At 41.8% G+C, this 14,304-nt stretch overlaps 1 protein-coding gene across 2 annotated transcripts in view; it reads left to right on the top strand.

The window, feature by feature from the left end:
• The window catches only part of PSME4 (proteasome activator subunit 4), a 214,173-nt gene that overhangs the window by 133,301 nt on the left and 66,568 nt on the right, over window positions 1-14,304 (top strand). For both annotated transcript variants that reach the window (XM_034764386.1, XM_034764385.1), the window contains 7 exons: window positions 3,255-3,308; window positions 4,157-4,286; window positions 5,618-5,699; window positions 7,305-7,458; window positions 9,500-9,569; window positions 12,110-12,235; window positions 13,904-14,056. In XM_034764386.1, the coding sequence (XP_034620277.1) occupies window positions 3,255-3,308; window positions 4,157-4,286; window positions 5,618-5,699; window positions 7,305-7,458; window positions 9,500-9,569; window positions 12,110-12,235; window positions 13,904-14,056 (769 nt within the window). The remainder of the gene's footprint in view (window positions 1-3,254; window positions 3,309-4,156; window positions 4,287-5,617; window positions 5,700-7,304; window positions 7,459-9,499; window positions 9,570-12,109; window positions 12,236-13,903; window positions 14,057-14,304) is intronic.

Genomic DNA, 14,304 nt, shown 5'->3' with positions numbered 1-14,304 from the left:
GTTGCTAAGAAGTTAAATGTTCAGCACTATTTAGAGGAGTAGCCTTGTTCATGTCCTGGACATAAGCCCCTACTCAGTTACTCAAAGTTCTGTACCAAGAAGGAAAGTCAGTGTTGGCCAGCTCACCGAGACACATGAAGAGCCAAGGGAATGCCATCTAGATCAGTTAGCCTTTCAGTGCATTGCAGGCCAGTTTGGAACTCTATTGATAGCCCTATTTGCATCCCAGTCCAGTTGGAATATCAAGAGGTGCTGTGTGCGAAAGAGATACACCAAAGTGTAGGTTGTGGTTCCCTTATCTCAGAAGTGAACTAAATGGCCTCCTTTATGCTCTCCCCTCTGCCCCGATAGTAAAGATGGTAAAGCAGATTGTGAAGGAGCAAGACCATAGTAATTGTAACTGCCTTCTCATTAACTCTCAGGTCTTGATTCTCAGACCCAATTTAAACATAATGGGAACCTCCTCTCAAACTTCACACACACGCAACGGTGCGAGGCTGATACTGAATCAAAATCCAGTGCTGCCTAACCCATCACCTGGAAAGGAATCAGTCATTCTTTCTGCAAAAGTAATAAACATCCTCCTAGCATCTTGGAGGAGATTCACAGATTATGTCTGTATATCACTTGAGGTTTAGATGTTGATGTTACAAGAGGCACGCATCAGGGGAAAGTCTGCTAAAGCTAAGGATATTCTGGTGTTTTTACAAGATGTCCACATGTCCACTGGTCAGGCTAAGTCAGTGACTTCAGGCATATTGCACTGTAAAGAAACGCATGAGAATCTCTCCTCACCAGCACATAACAGATGGCTGAGGACCACCATTCTTACCAGTCCTCAGTCAAAACACAGATTCCTTTCATGATCTTGAGCTGCATGCTACAAATCCTAATAAAACTGCCTTTCATCTTCACAGTTGGTAGGTCTCTTCCTCCTCTCCCTGAAAGTATTTTGCCTACTCGCCCCCTCCTGGTACAAAGGAGGTTTTGGAGCTTGGTGTGCTCTCAATGAAGTCTCAGTTATATGCTATATCAAACATGGTAGTTCTGTGAACTAACCACACCTCCATCCCCAATGTAACAGCAATCTTCCTTATTTAATAGGAAGTGATATTGTTATCCTGGATGAAGGCAAACATCCTAAGGAAGTAAAATTCATAAGTTAGAGGTGAACAAAGCCTACATAAGAATAAAGGTTTATATAGTGGAGGCATTTGGAGCCTGAGGTACAACTCCTCATTACCATGTACTACTCACTCTGTGGAAAAAGCAATGATTTTTTTGAAAGATCACACACATCTTACGAGAAGGTCTATAAAGCTACTACAGGACCTTCCATCCATATTTTTTCAAACACTGTAGTCAACATACTCATCCTTGCTGAGGCAGCATTTGGTGGAAGGGTGTTACAGAACAGGGTTCCGCAGTAACTCTTATGTTCCTTTTCAATCCTGCATGGGTAAATTGAACCCTTCCCCCTAGGGATGACTTACTGTTTTCTACATCCCACTGGGAAGATTATCTGACATGGAGGGAACTGAGAGAGGGAAAAGTTGGCCTTACCTGTGAATTTTCATTCTAGGACATTCCATGTTCTACAGTCTGACCCTTCCTTGGAGGGGATTGTATTATATCCAATTTCTTTCTGCCAAGGAGAGCCCTAGAATAGAAATTCACAGATAAGACAAGATTTTTCCCTGATTTGAGAGGATAGGGAGAAAGACTTGATTCTTGGGTGGGTTGGAGAGGGGAAGGCTGTAACAAATCTGGTTGGGCACAGAGGACTCAGAATGGGTGAGATAGGTGGCATAAATTTTTCACTAAAAAGTACCAGAAGAGTATTAAGTAAAAAAGGGAGTTGTTAAATGAAGGGACATAAGAGAAGAAAACCGTTGTAGAGCTCATTTCTTCCTGGTGCAAGTGAAAAGTGGCTAGTAGGAAGCTGATTACAACTCTTGATTGTGCATTGGTCCAGCATCTGGCACTGGCCCACTCCCATTATGTCCTGTACCTCACCTGGCATGGCTTTAAGCCAGAGCTGGGGTCTGGCAAAGGATCCTCATCATCAAGGATTTACACACCAGCAGAAAGTTCCCCTTCACATGGGGAATTGTCCATAGGCAATTTACAGCCAGAATCTGGCCACTTTGCAAAGTGGCCAGACAACACTGAAGAATCTAAAATAGAGCACCTTTTATTGGCATGGCAAAGCATAGTGTATATCCAGGCAGATTATAAAGTACATACATAAAAAATGAGGCTCTGTACTCCTGATTCTTTTCTCTTATACCAGGTTTAGGCAGGAAACTCTGTTGACCCCGGTGGAATTATTCCTGGTTTCTACTAGTCTGTGTGAAGATGAATCAGAACTTGTGAGCTTATCAGTAATGTAAAAAACTGAGACTTGAATATTTTGATGATCTGCAACTTTATCTAATTAGATAGAGACCAACTGGTGCATTCTACGGACATGGTACCCTGATTTTCACACCTCCAAAACACAGTGTAGAAAATGCCACTCAGCTGGGCAAACTAGCTGCCTTTTAAGACCTTATCTGGACAAAAATGTAAAGGTATAGACGCTCCCCGGGTTACGCAAACCCAACTTATGCAAATCTGCACTTAGGGAAAAAGTTCCGTAAGCTTTTTTTTTCTTTTTTTTTTTTTCCCCCTTATTGTCGGGTATACGTTCCCGACTTATGCGAAATTCAACTTAGGCAAGGTGTTCCGGAACGGAACGCTTGCGTAAGTCAGGGAGCGTCTGTACTATGTTGGATTACGTTAGTTAGCTTACTCTAAAACCTAAACTTCTAGTCAAGTCAAGGCAAGTTAAAACTTAAACTCAACCCTTTTAGCATATACTAAAGTATAGCTTGCCATGTCTTGACTCGAGTTTTTGAGGGTTTTAATTAGACTTAGCTGACTAGCATGATCCAACCTCACACCTTGAAATCCTAGTCTAGACAAAGACATAGTGTAGAGGAATCACCGTAATATTCCTCCCTTGACTCAACAGCGATTGTCTCCCCTCCATCCGTTCCTTTCAAAAAATTAACATGACATATATACAGTATCTGCAGTGTTAATTTAATTACTAGACATTGTCTGTGCTATTTATATCCGTTGTGCGAATGAAGAGAAAATATGCCTTATTTTGTTTATATAAAGATTCTTTTAAACACTTCTCTCCATGATGTCTAGTAGTTGACAGTACACTTCAAGTCTATATACTCATTTTACTTTTGTTTTTTCAGAAACTATGAAAATTTGATCAACATGCTGTTAAATTGTGTGAATCAAAGAAATCTGTAAGTTTGCCTTTCTCTGAACTTTTTTTTATGCTAGTTTTTCTGAATTAAAAAAAAATGCACAGTAAAATAGATAGCTTAGATGACTGGAAATAACATATGCAGCCTTACCCGTACAGGACTGATTAAAATGCAGTTTAGGTCAGTAGTGATCAGAAAGTTGTACTGTCTGACATCTCATACATGAAACATATTTGGCCTTGGCCTACTTCTAATGGACAAGAATCAACATCAATTGGCATCGATATAGGGACAGAAGGGCCATTTGTAGGGATGTTCAACTCTCCCTCCCAATTGAACAGGGAAGTATCAGGTCAACATGAGGAATCCTGCATTGCTGTCATCCATTCGATGCCTGTATTATAGGTGAACGTAGCCTTATAGTAGTTGTTTTCAATATCTCTGTCCCTTCCTAACAATTTCTGAGTTCAATTATTTGTCTAGCATAAAGATGGCAATGAAGTTCAAGTACTTTTAAATTACTGTTAACCAGGTAATTTTTATTTATTTTTAAAATACTACCAACTAAATAAAGATATGTGAGGTCTAATTCTCAGTTCCATTAAGGTAATTTTACACCAGTCTAACAGTGTAAAGAGCCTTTACATGGAGTTAGTTTGCACTAACTTCAAGGCCCATTTTCTCTCCCCAAGTGATGTAGAGGGGCCTTCTTTTACTAAGACTGAGGCCCGTATAGCGTGGTTGTAGAATAGAACATTAGTTTTATGGTGGTTAGATGCACCTGCTTAACAGATGTTTTTTTGATTTTAGGTATATTTTTATAACCTTTTTTGGACAACAGTGTTACATGCAGCACTCCACTGTTCATTGTATATGTTGTTTTTTAGCCCCTGGAAGTTTGAACACATAGGCATTGGCTTTCTGTCTCTCCTCCTGAGGGATGATAGGGTACTGCCTGTCCATGCCATAAGATTCTTTGTGCAGTGTCTCAACCACGATGCAATAGTGGTTCGCAAGGTAAAGATGGCAAATTGATTACAATTTCTCTTGCTTTTCCAATCCCTGATCAAATATTTGTTGTTGTTGTTTGTTATTTAGAGGCTCCAGTTAGGGAGCAGGGCCCTGTTTACACACACACATGTCCATCCCCCAAATTGCATATGATCTTAGGAGTCCTATGACAATGGCAATTGATCTGAGGGCTTTTAGATGAGCAAAAATTTGTACTATTAATTTTGTTTATCCTGCTTGTCAGTGAGACTTGGAAACACTTTCAGCATTGTGGAGTGTTGGGGGGAAGAGGAAACTAGATGGCAGGCTTCGTGCTATGGCATGCCATGCGAAAGAGGTTTAATTCTGTGTCTCATGCAGTGTTCCCTCTAATTTTTTCCCACACATGTGCAGAATGAATTTTATTATGTGGACCAGTATGGAGGTGAGGCGTGACACATCACCTCCATATTGGTCCACATAACAAAATTCATGTGGCGGGGATGGGGCCCAGGGGTTCGGAGTGTGGGAGGGGGCCCAGGGCTGGGACAGAGAGCTGGGGGGTGAGAGCTCTGGGGTGGGGCCGGGGATGAGGGGCTCAGGGCTGGGGCAGAGGGTTTGGGCTGTGGGGATGTGAGGGCTCCAGCTGGGGATGAGTGGTTTGAGATGCAGGAGGAGTCTCTGGGCAGGGGCAAGAGGTTGGGGTGTGGGGCAGGGGAAGTGAGGGCTCCGGCTGGGGGTGTGGGCTCTGGGGTGGGGCCAGGGCTTGGGGTGCAGGCTACCCCAGGGCTATGGTAGGGAGAGAGGACTCCCTGCAGCTCTCTCTCCCCGCAGTAGCACCTGGGCTGGGGAGGAGAGGTGCCTCTCTCCTCTGCAGCAGCTCCAGGGCTGGGGCTGCGGGATAAGTGCATCTCCCCCAGCCCCGGCAGCTCTGGGGCTGGGGGAGAGTGTCTTCTCCCCGCCTCTCGCCGCCATGGCAGCTCCAGGGTTGAGCTGGGTTGGGGCTGGGGAAGGGGCGCCTCTCTCCACCGTGGCAGGTCCAGGAGCTGAGGGAGAGGCGCATCTCCCCGCTGCAGCCCTGAGCACCTGCGCAGCGCTTAATGGGCTGCTGTGCGGCTGTGCAGCTTAGAGGGAATTTAGGTCTTGTGTTCTCTGTAATGAGGGGGCTGAGATGGCTGTGGAGGAAGTAATCTCATCTGCTGGTGTGACTAAGTGCCACATGATGATGTTGACTGACTTTAAAGGGAGTGCCATTCACCATTCACTTGGGAGAATGAGTGACTATGATGTGAATAACTAGACAAATCCTTGCACTGAAAATGTGAAATGGATGAATTAATCCTCATTCTCCTTTTTAGATGGCTATCTCAGCTGTTGCTGGCATCCTCAAGCAGTTGAAGAGAACCCACAAAAAGGTGTCCATCTGCCCTTATGAAGTCAGTAAGTGTTTAATAAGAGATTTCAGGTCCTAAATACCTAAATTTATCCTGAAGCTTTCAGGAAATATATTTTCCCACCTACCTTACCAATAGAAAACACATGTTCTCTGTTATTGTGGTATAAACAAAATGGGTAACCTAACTAAAACATTTTTCACTTACCTTTAAAACAAAATGTATTCAGATCTAACAAGTAGATGTGTACTTGTAGTTTATTCAGCTGGTTGTAGGGAGGGTTGTGTATGTGTACACATTTTATATATAGACACAGGGCCTGATCCTTCTCCCTTTGAAGACAGTGGGAGCCTTGCAATTAACTTGAATGAGAACAAGATCACACTTGCATATACCATTAGGTGCCTCTGCTTTCTGTTCATTCCTTACTCCTTTTATCATCCAGATTATGATGAACACTATGTATAAACAAATATTAAATAACATTATTTTTATATTATTTCTGTATTTGTCAGTGTGACAGATGACTTTTCTTGGTTCCATGGGTCCTATGAACCCAACATTCAGTTATTGTAAAGGTAAACATTTTAAACCTGAGTTCAGGAAGTTCTTTCCCTTTTTGTGCATGCATGCATTACAAATAGGAATAGGCAGAAAACTTCACCTGTCCCTTAAACAAGACCTCATAGGCTCGAGTGTTGTTTAAGTCATTTTCACTACAGGATTTCAGTGTGCCATTTTGGGTCCTCTCAATGGTGCTTCATAGTACATCACACATGAAGGAAAAATCAAATCTCTTCTTCATTTAGTTAAAGTTGTAAATCTTGTGATTTAATAGTATCTTTGTAACAAATTTTCTTGGTTTAAAAAAAATTGATGTGCTAACAAGTTGACTCCCTACTTCAAACTACATGCTTATCCCTTTCTGTATTGCACCACCTGTGACCAAAACCTTCCCAAAAACAAGATATGGAAAGTGAACTGGAAGCTGGAAGATAAATGTAAGCAGAACTGCTGGAGGATGAGCAGCATTCAAAGAAGTATTTGAAAGAAAATATGTTTGTCTTTTGAACTAAACACCCAAACAAGCTTTACAGATATTGGTCCTGTCTAGACTAGACTTCTTGGTTGTGTTGTAACTCTAGTTAACTGATATGATTGTAAGCACAAGTATGTGCTCCATGACTAAGGATAATCAATCTCTTTTGTAAAAGTTCTGGGCAGTCTGCAAGGGTACTCAGTACACACTACTAGCTGTTCAGTTTTATGGGCTCAGGATCATCCCAGATGTCCTGTTGTTTTTGTATCTCAGAGGTAGCAACCCTATCCAGGACAACACTTGTTCCTAGCCATGAAGTGTCTATATTTGCATTTACAATTGTGTTAGCTAATTCCACTTAATTTCCAATCAGTTAGCTCTAGTTAGAACAGAACTCAAAACTCTAGTTTAGCAGGTCCTGTTTGTACAAAGGTATTGTTGTTAAACTTCTGTGGCAAATTTCATCTGGAGGAATGTTTACAAGTGACACACAAACTCTTGAAATGGCTCTCTCATGAAAAAGCTGACAGTAAATTATAAATGTGTGGGTATGTTAACAAGTATGGGCTCGTGAGCAAATCTGATATAACATTAATTCATCTTTAAAAACAGGTGGAGTCCCCAAGCCTTCCAGCATTCAGGCTGGTGACAGACCTGATAACCAGTGGCTGCATTTCGATAGTGAAAGTTTACCAAAGACTAAACAAGCTTGGGAGTCATGTTGTTTTGTGGAGAAAACACACTGGGGATACTATACCTGGCCTCAGTGAGTACTATTAAATTATGTATATTGTGGGCAAAATTGTATAAGAAAAACAGAAAGTTTGACTAATACTGTTGAAGTTAAAGGGACACTATTAGATCAAAAATAATATTTTGCATTTTCTTAACTATAATTAAAACTGAAATTTTTTTTGCACTTCTCCTGGCGTGGACAATGAAAATAGTCTCCATTTCCATGTTTATTGCAAATCAATTTCCAGCCAATTGTGATGTGAGCTTTTTGTGTGCTGCAAACATTGTGGGGAATATTTTTGTTTAACTATTCCTGTTGGAATTGCATCTCTTAGTCTTGGATTTTGTAAAAGCTTGTTTTACAGTCAATCGTTACAAAAATATTGGGGGTCTAAATTTGCCCCAATAATGCCCTTTTTTAACACTAGGTTTGAGAGGTGTTTATGATTGTCATCAAATTAAGCTTATGTCACATGCTATGAAAGTATAGGAGAAGATTACTGAAAAGCGTGTACATGGAATGGTTGAAATGTGAAAGTGTCAGTATTGATTCATGCTGAGAAGGACACAATTAGTGACATATTTGCTCTATGAATCCTCATGGAGAAGTTCAGAGAAAAGAGACAGCAACTGGGTATGATCTTTGTGGACTTGAAGCAGGCATACATTCATCTCATTAGAGTAAAGTTTGTGACAGAGGTGTGCCAGGGTACATCTACACTACAGCGGGGAGTCGATTTAAGATACGCAAATTCAGCTACGTGAATAGCGTAGCTGAATTCGACGTATTACAGCCGACTTACCCCGTTGTGAGGACGGCGGCAAAATCGACTTCTGCCGCTTTTTGTCGGCGGCGCTTACTACCACCTCCGCTGGTGGAGTTAGAGCGCCGATTCGGGGATCGATTGTCGCGTCCCGACGGGACGCGATAAATCGATCCCCAAGAGGTCGATTTCTACCCGCCGATTCAGGCGGGTAGTATAGACCAGGCCCCAGAAAGATATGTCCATCAGCACCAGGATATGTATGATGGAATGATTACTCTAGTCGAAACTAAATGGGGCTACCGTAGAGAATTTCCAGTAAACATTGGCCTACACTGAGCATCAGCATTGAGCCCCTTTTTATTTGCAGTTGTTACTGATGTGATGAGAATATACAAAGGGAACCACCTTGGAACATGATATTTGCTGATGACTTGGTAATATGTGCGGAAGATTGAGAGACCTGGCAAGCCAGTTTTGAACAGTGACAGCATAGTTTTGAGCAGGCAGGGCTTAGTGCCAATGTCGGTAAGACTGAGGGTATCATGAATGAGGGAGAAAGACTCACCATAGAGGATATGGCAGAGAGATTAGAAGAGTGAAACAATTTAAATACCTAGGATTACTTGTTGTTGACAATAGTGCCCTCAAGTGATGCCCAGCATTACACTAAAGCTGTATGGTGCAAATGGTGGAAACTGACTCCAGTTCTCTGTGACCAAAAGATGTCGTTAAAGTGTATAAAACTGTATTTGACCTGTCTTAATGTACAGAAGAGAGACTTATCCAGTCACAGGAAAAGAAATCAGTATGCTCTCCACCATGAAAATGAAGATGTCAGGATGGTCCAATGGTTGGACACTTCATGATAGGGAACAGAACAAGGTTGTAAGAGGGCCTAATGTGGATTGCTCCAACTGAAGACAAGTTTAGGAAGGCTATTATACATTGGTATAGGCATACCCAACAGAGACCCCAGAGTGTTATATCAGTAGGATGGCTCTTGCAGTGATTGTGGATGGAAGATGCCCAAAGGGGAGACCAAAGATGCTGGATATCAGCGGATGTCAAAGAGATCAGTCTGCACAACAGCTTGGTGTACAATCATGTGTTTTGGAAGAAGGCTATAAGTGTCACCAACCTGAAATAGTGGTGGCAAGAAAGAAGAAATTTGCTTTAGATTTTGGTGTTCGAGTCAACACATTTAATTTGATATCAGTATATAAAATGTAGAGAATTAACGTAATTGTTTTTTGTTCTTTCATTTATTTGGGAAGTATGCTAATATATATTTCCTCTAATATTTAGAAATATGGTAGTTTATGCTTCTGCTGAGCAACAACCAAAGCTTGGGAGGAGGAGAGAGGACTTGTTAGAGGTAAGCATGCTAGGATTTTTTTTAAGCTCTTTTGAAAGTCTGGGTTGTTCTGTTTCAAGACTAGCACAGATTATTTGTGACTTAAGTCATCAGAGCACTGAACAGTCATCAAGATAAGGTTTGAAATAAGTTTATGGCCACATTGAATGGCTAATTACTAGGGCTGTCAATTAATCATGGTTAATGCATGCAATTAACTCAAAACAAATTAATGTGTTAATCACACACCAGGGCGCCATGCTCGGGGGGGCGCTGCTGCCTGCCCTCTTCTCCTGCCGCCCTGCTTCACTGCTGCTCCCACCTCCTCCTGCCCTCCCCCATGGAGCTGCCACTGGCCAAGCTGCTCCAGACCGGGAACCTGCCTGCTGCACAGAGCAGAGAGGTGGGGGGTGGGCTGATGTCAGAGTGTCCCTGTGTACCCGTTTGCTGCTGATCTGGGACCTGGGACACGGGGAGCCTGGCTGCTGCTGGCCTTAGGGGTGGGCAGGCTGGGCCACTGCCCAGGGCACCAGGGGCGCCTCTGGAGCAGGGGAGCCCCTCCTCCCCCCACTGCTCTGCGCTGCAGCCACCACTGCTCCTACTCCCCGCTCCCAAGGTGCTTGGCACTGGAAGTTTGCTGTGCAGAGTGGGGAAGGGTGATGTTGGGGTGTCCCCATCTTCCTGCCCATGTACCCGGTCTCTGCTAAGCTGGGGTGGGGTGACAGGGAGCTCTGGGTCAGGAGTGGGAGCTGCTGGCAGCTGCTGCTGTCTGAATAAGCATTCAGGCTGGGGAGTGCTCTGCTTAAAAACACATTGTGCTGAACACACTCACTTCCCCCAACACACACACAGTCTGTCTCTCACAGAATACACACACACACACACACACACACACACACTTTCTTTCACACACAGTTTGTCTTTCACCCACATACACACTCCCCCAACACCCGCATACACTCTCTCTCTCTCGTTCATCCAAAACACACACACACACAGTCTCTCTCACACACATGCTTCCCCCCCATATTTAAGTGATATTCTTATTGTTTAATAGTGAAATTAAAACTGCAGTTAATCATTATTTATTTTAATCTCGCAATTAATTGTGATTAATATTTTTAATCGTTTGACCGCCCTACTAATTACCAATTTTACTGATTCTAGTTGATAATATCAGCAAGGAGACTGAACTTTCTACCCTAAAGGTGGCTCTTCCAGAACAGGACTGATGCATAATGGCAACATGGTGTGGGAAGGCCTGCTATTCCTGTTCTGTAGATAAATAGGATTTCTGCTCAGACGCTATCAGTCCAGCCATTTCACAATCATTACTTTTATCTGAAACTAAAGTTTCTTAGTCTATCATTATCATGCTAAATAAGCCTTACCATTTGTTTTTAATTCATGTAACCAAATATATATTTTTGCAGTTGTTGCGCCATCTCTAATCTTCCTCTTTTGAGAAAGGTTAGTGAGTCCTAGAGCTGCCTTGCAGTACCATCATCTTGATCTTTCCAGTCTGCTAGTTTTGGTGGTCGATCTCCTGATATTGAGCAAAGATCAGATAATCTAAAAGTCAATCAGTTGCCTTTGATGCCTCTGCCACATTGTGGTGTTTGATGTACTTGCTGGTGTGGCCTGGTGGAGTTCCCTTGGAATGCAGAGACTTGATTGAATTACTGATGACATTGTCGTTTTATTTAGATTTGTAATATTCTACCATAGATGGTGTTGGTGCCTATTTTTTAAAAAAAAGTAGGGTCACCTAGAATTATGTAGTGGGTTCACAGCAGTATATGCATTATGGAAAAAAAATATTTCGAAGACGTTTTAATCCTTTCCAGTCAGGCATAGCCTGGATTTGTAGAGACATATAAAATAGGAATATAGAATTTGACTTCCAGGCGTATGCAATATGTGGACCCAATTTTAAACATGTGAGTAATCCCACTGACTTAATTTGGACTCACATGCTTAAAGGTAAGGGTATTCTCAAGTGCCTTACTGAATTGGAGCTTCTTTGAGGAGAAAGAATAAAAATGAGAAATGACTGAATGTGTGAAACCAAAATAAATTTTAAAAAATACTATGGAAAATTGCTATACAGGAGACCCAATTTTCAGATTAGTTGAGATACATTTTGCTTAAAAATTTGACTGTGTCAGTGCCTCATAGTTTCTGTAATAAGTGATTCGTGAAATGATGATAAAGATTTTGAAGTGATCAGGAGAGTGGTCATGAGTACAGAGCTGGTGCTCCATAGTCAGTGCCATTGGAAATGGCTGCTTTGAAGGCATTCTGTTAGTGGAAGGAAAGATGGCCCAACATCACTATAAGAGTAAAAGCCTCTTGGCACTAAGATGTTGACCTAATGCTTGTTTGGGGGAAATGGAGACTGCATGCATGATTTGGACTCCTGATTTGGCAAAAGTATAAAAAAAAAAAAAAATAAGAATAAGGACTTGGAAAGATTTTTTCCTCCCAAATGAGACTCTTATCATTGTGGTAGTTAAGCACCTTGAATTTAAACTAAGGCTTATCACTGTTTTCTTTTACAGGCAGAACAAATCATATATGATCACTTTTCCGATCCAAAATTTGTTGAGCAGTTAATAAAGTTTCTATCTCTAGAAGACAGAAAAGGAAAAGACAAATTTAATCCTCGCAGATTTTGCCTCTTCAAGGTAACTAGATTTTTATGGATAAATTACTTCCCTTTTATAGATAATTATCAAATCAGTGCGAAAAGCATTGCATTCAGTGACCCAGGTAATCACTGTTATTAAATGTTGAGAGAAGGTATGCCCTAAGGACCACTATGACCAACCTCATTATACTGTCTTCTGAATTCTCCAAATATATTTTTCCCTAATAGTGGTGATATAGAGAGGGTATATACACTTGGGGATAATTCTGTTTTGAACATATGAGAAACATTACCTAACTATATACTTAAACTTTAAATTTGTTTCTCAATCTTCTGTGTCTCTTACGGAAAAAATATTGTTAAGATCAATGGCTCCATGTCTAGTTGGCAGCCGGTATCAAGCGGAGTGCCCCAAGGGTCGGTCCTGGGGCTGGTTTTGTTCAATATCTTCATTAATGATTTGGAGGATCGCTTGGATTGCACCCTCAGCAAGTTTGCAGATGACACTAAACTGGGAGGAGTGGTAGATACGCTGGAGGGTAGGGATAGGATACAGAGGAACCTAGACAAATTAGAGGAATGGGCCAAAAGAAATCTGATAAGGTTCAACAAGGATAAGTGCAGAGTCCTGCGCTTAGGACGGAAGAATCCCATATACTGCTACAGACTAGGGACCGAATGGCTTGGCAGCAGTTCTGCAGAAAAGAACCTATGGGTCACAGTGGACAAATAGCTGGATATGAGTCAACAGTTTGCCCTTGTTGCCAAGAAGGATAACTGCGTTTTGGGCTGTATAAGTAGGGGCATTGTCAGCAGATCGAGGAACGTGATCATTCCCCTCTATTCGGCATTGGTGAGGCCTCATCTGGAGTACTGCGTCCAATTTTGGGCCCCACACTATAAAAAGGGGAAAATTGGAAAGAGTCCAGCGGAGGGTAACAAAAATGATTAGGAGGCTGGAGCACATGACTTATGAGGAGAGGCTGAGGGAACTGGGATTGTTTAGTCTGCAGAAGAGAAGAATAAGGGGGGGATTTGATAGCTGCTTTCAACTACCTGAAGGGGGTTCCAAAGAGGATGGAGCTCAGCTGTTCTCAGTGGTGGCAGATGACAGAACAAGGAGCAATAGTCTCAAGTTGCAGTGGGGGAGGTCCAGGTTGGATATTAGGAAACACTATTTCACTAGGAGAGTGGTGAAGCACTGGAATGCATTACCTAGGGAGGTGGTGGAGTCTCCTTCCTTGGAGGTTTTTAAGGCCCGGCTTGACAAAGCCCTGGCTGGGATGATTTAGTTGGGGATTGGCCCTGCTTTGAGCAGGGGGTTGGGCTAGATGACCTCCTGAGGTCCCTTCCAACCCTGATAGTCTATGATTCTATGACTAATAACACTATGTTAATATATATACATTTAGTTAAATAATTAAAAACTTGTGCAACTCAAAATGATGCATCATGTATGTGTACTATCCATATTTGTATATTGTATCTGCTACAGCAGTAGGTGGTTCCAAATTCTGAGGTGTTTGGGACAATAAATAGGAAAAGGAATATTCGATACAGAATTAACATACTAGTTTTTCAGTGACAATAGCAATACAAGCTGGTGCTCTTATTAGCCTGGGAATATTAATATAAATTGCATGCAATGTTAAAGGTTAAAAATATTTTAAGTGAAACATTTTTAAGTGTAAATCTTGTTTAACAGGGCATATTCAGAAACTTTGATGATGCCTTCTTGCCAGTTCTAAAGCCCCACTTGGAACATCTGGTAGCAGACTCTCATGAAAGTACCCAACGATGTGTAGCTGAGATTATAGCTGGTCTGATAAGAGGCTCTAAACACTGGACATTTGAAAAGGTGTGTACGTAACATTTTTAAGTGATCTGCAAAAGTAAAGGAATCAGTTCCAGTTGTTTAATCAGCATGTGCTCATCAACTGAATGACCAGGTTGAAGGTCTTTCAGCATATTACTTAAAAACTAACTTTCACATCCTACCTTAAAAATGCATTTCTACTCTGAAAAGTGACTCTCTTCACATAGTATTGAGGAATCCCAAGTTTATTGGGTCTCAGTGATTTCCATATTTAAATGTGCTCAGTATGC

This window comes from Trachemys scripta, chromosome 3 (genome assembly GCF_013100865.1).
Source record: "Trachemys scripta elegans isolate TJP31775 chromosome 3, CAS_Tse_1.0, whole genome shotgun sequence".
Lineage (NCBI taxonomy): Eukaryota > Metazoa > Chordata > Testudines > Emydidae > Trachemys > Trachemys scripta.
The sequence above is the reverse complement of the archived record's forward strand: the minus strand, read 5'-3'. Positions and strand labels throughout refer to the sequence as shown.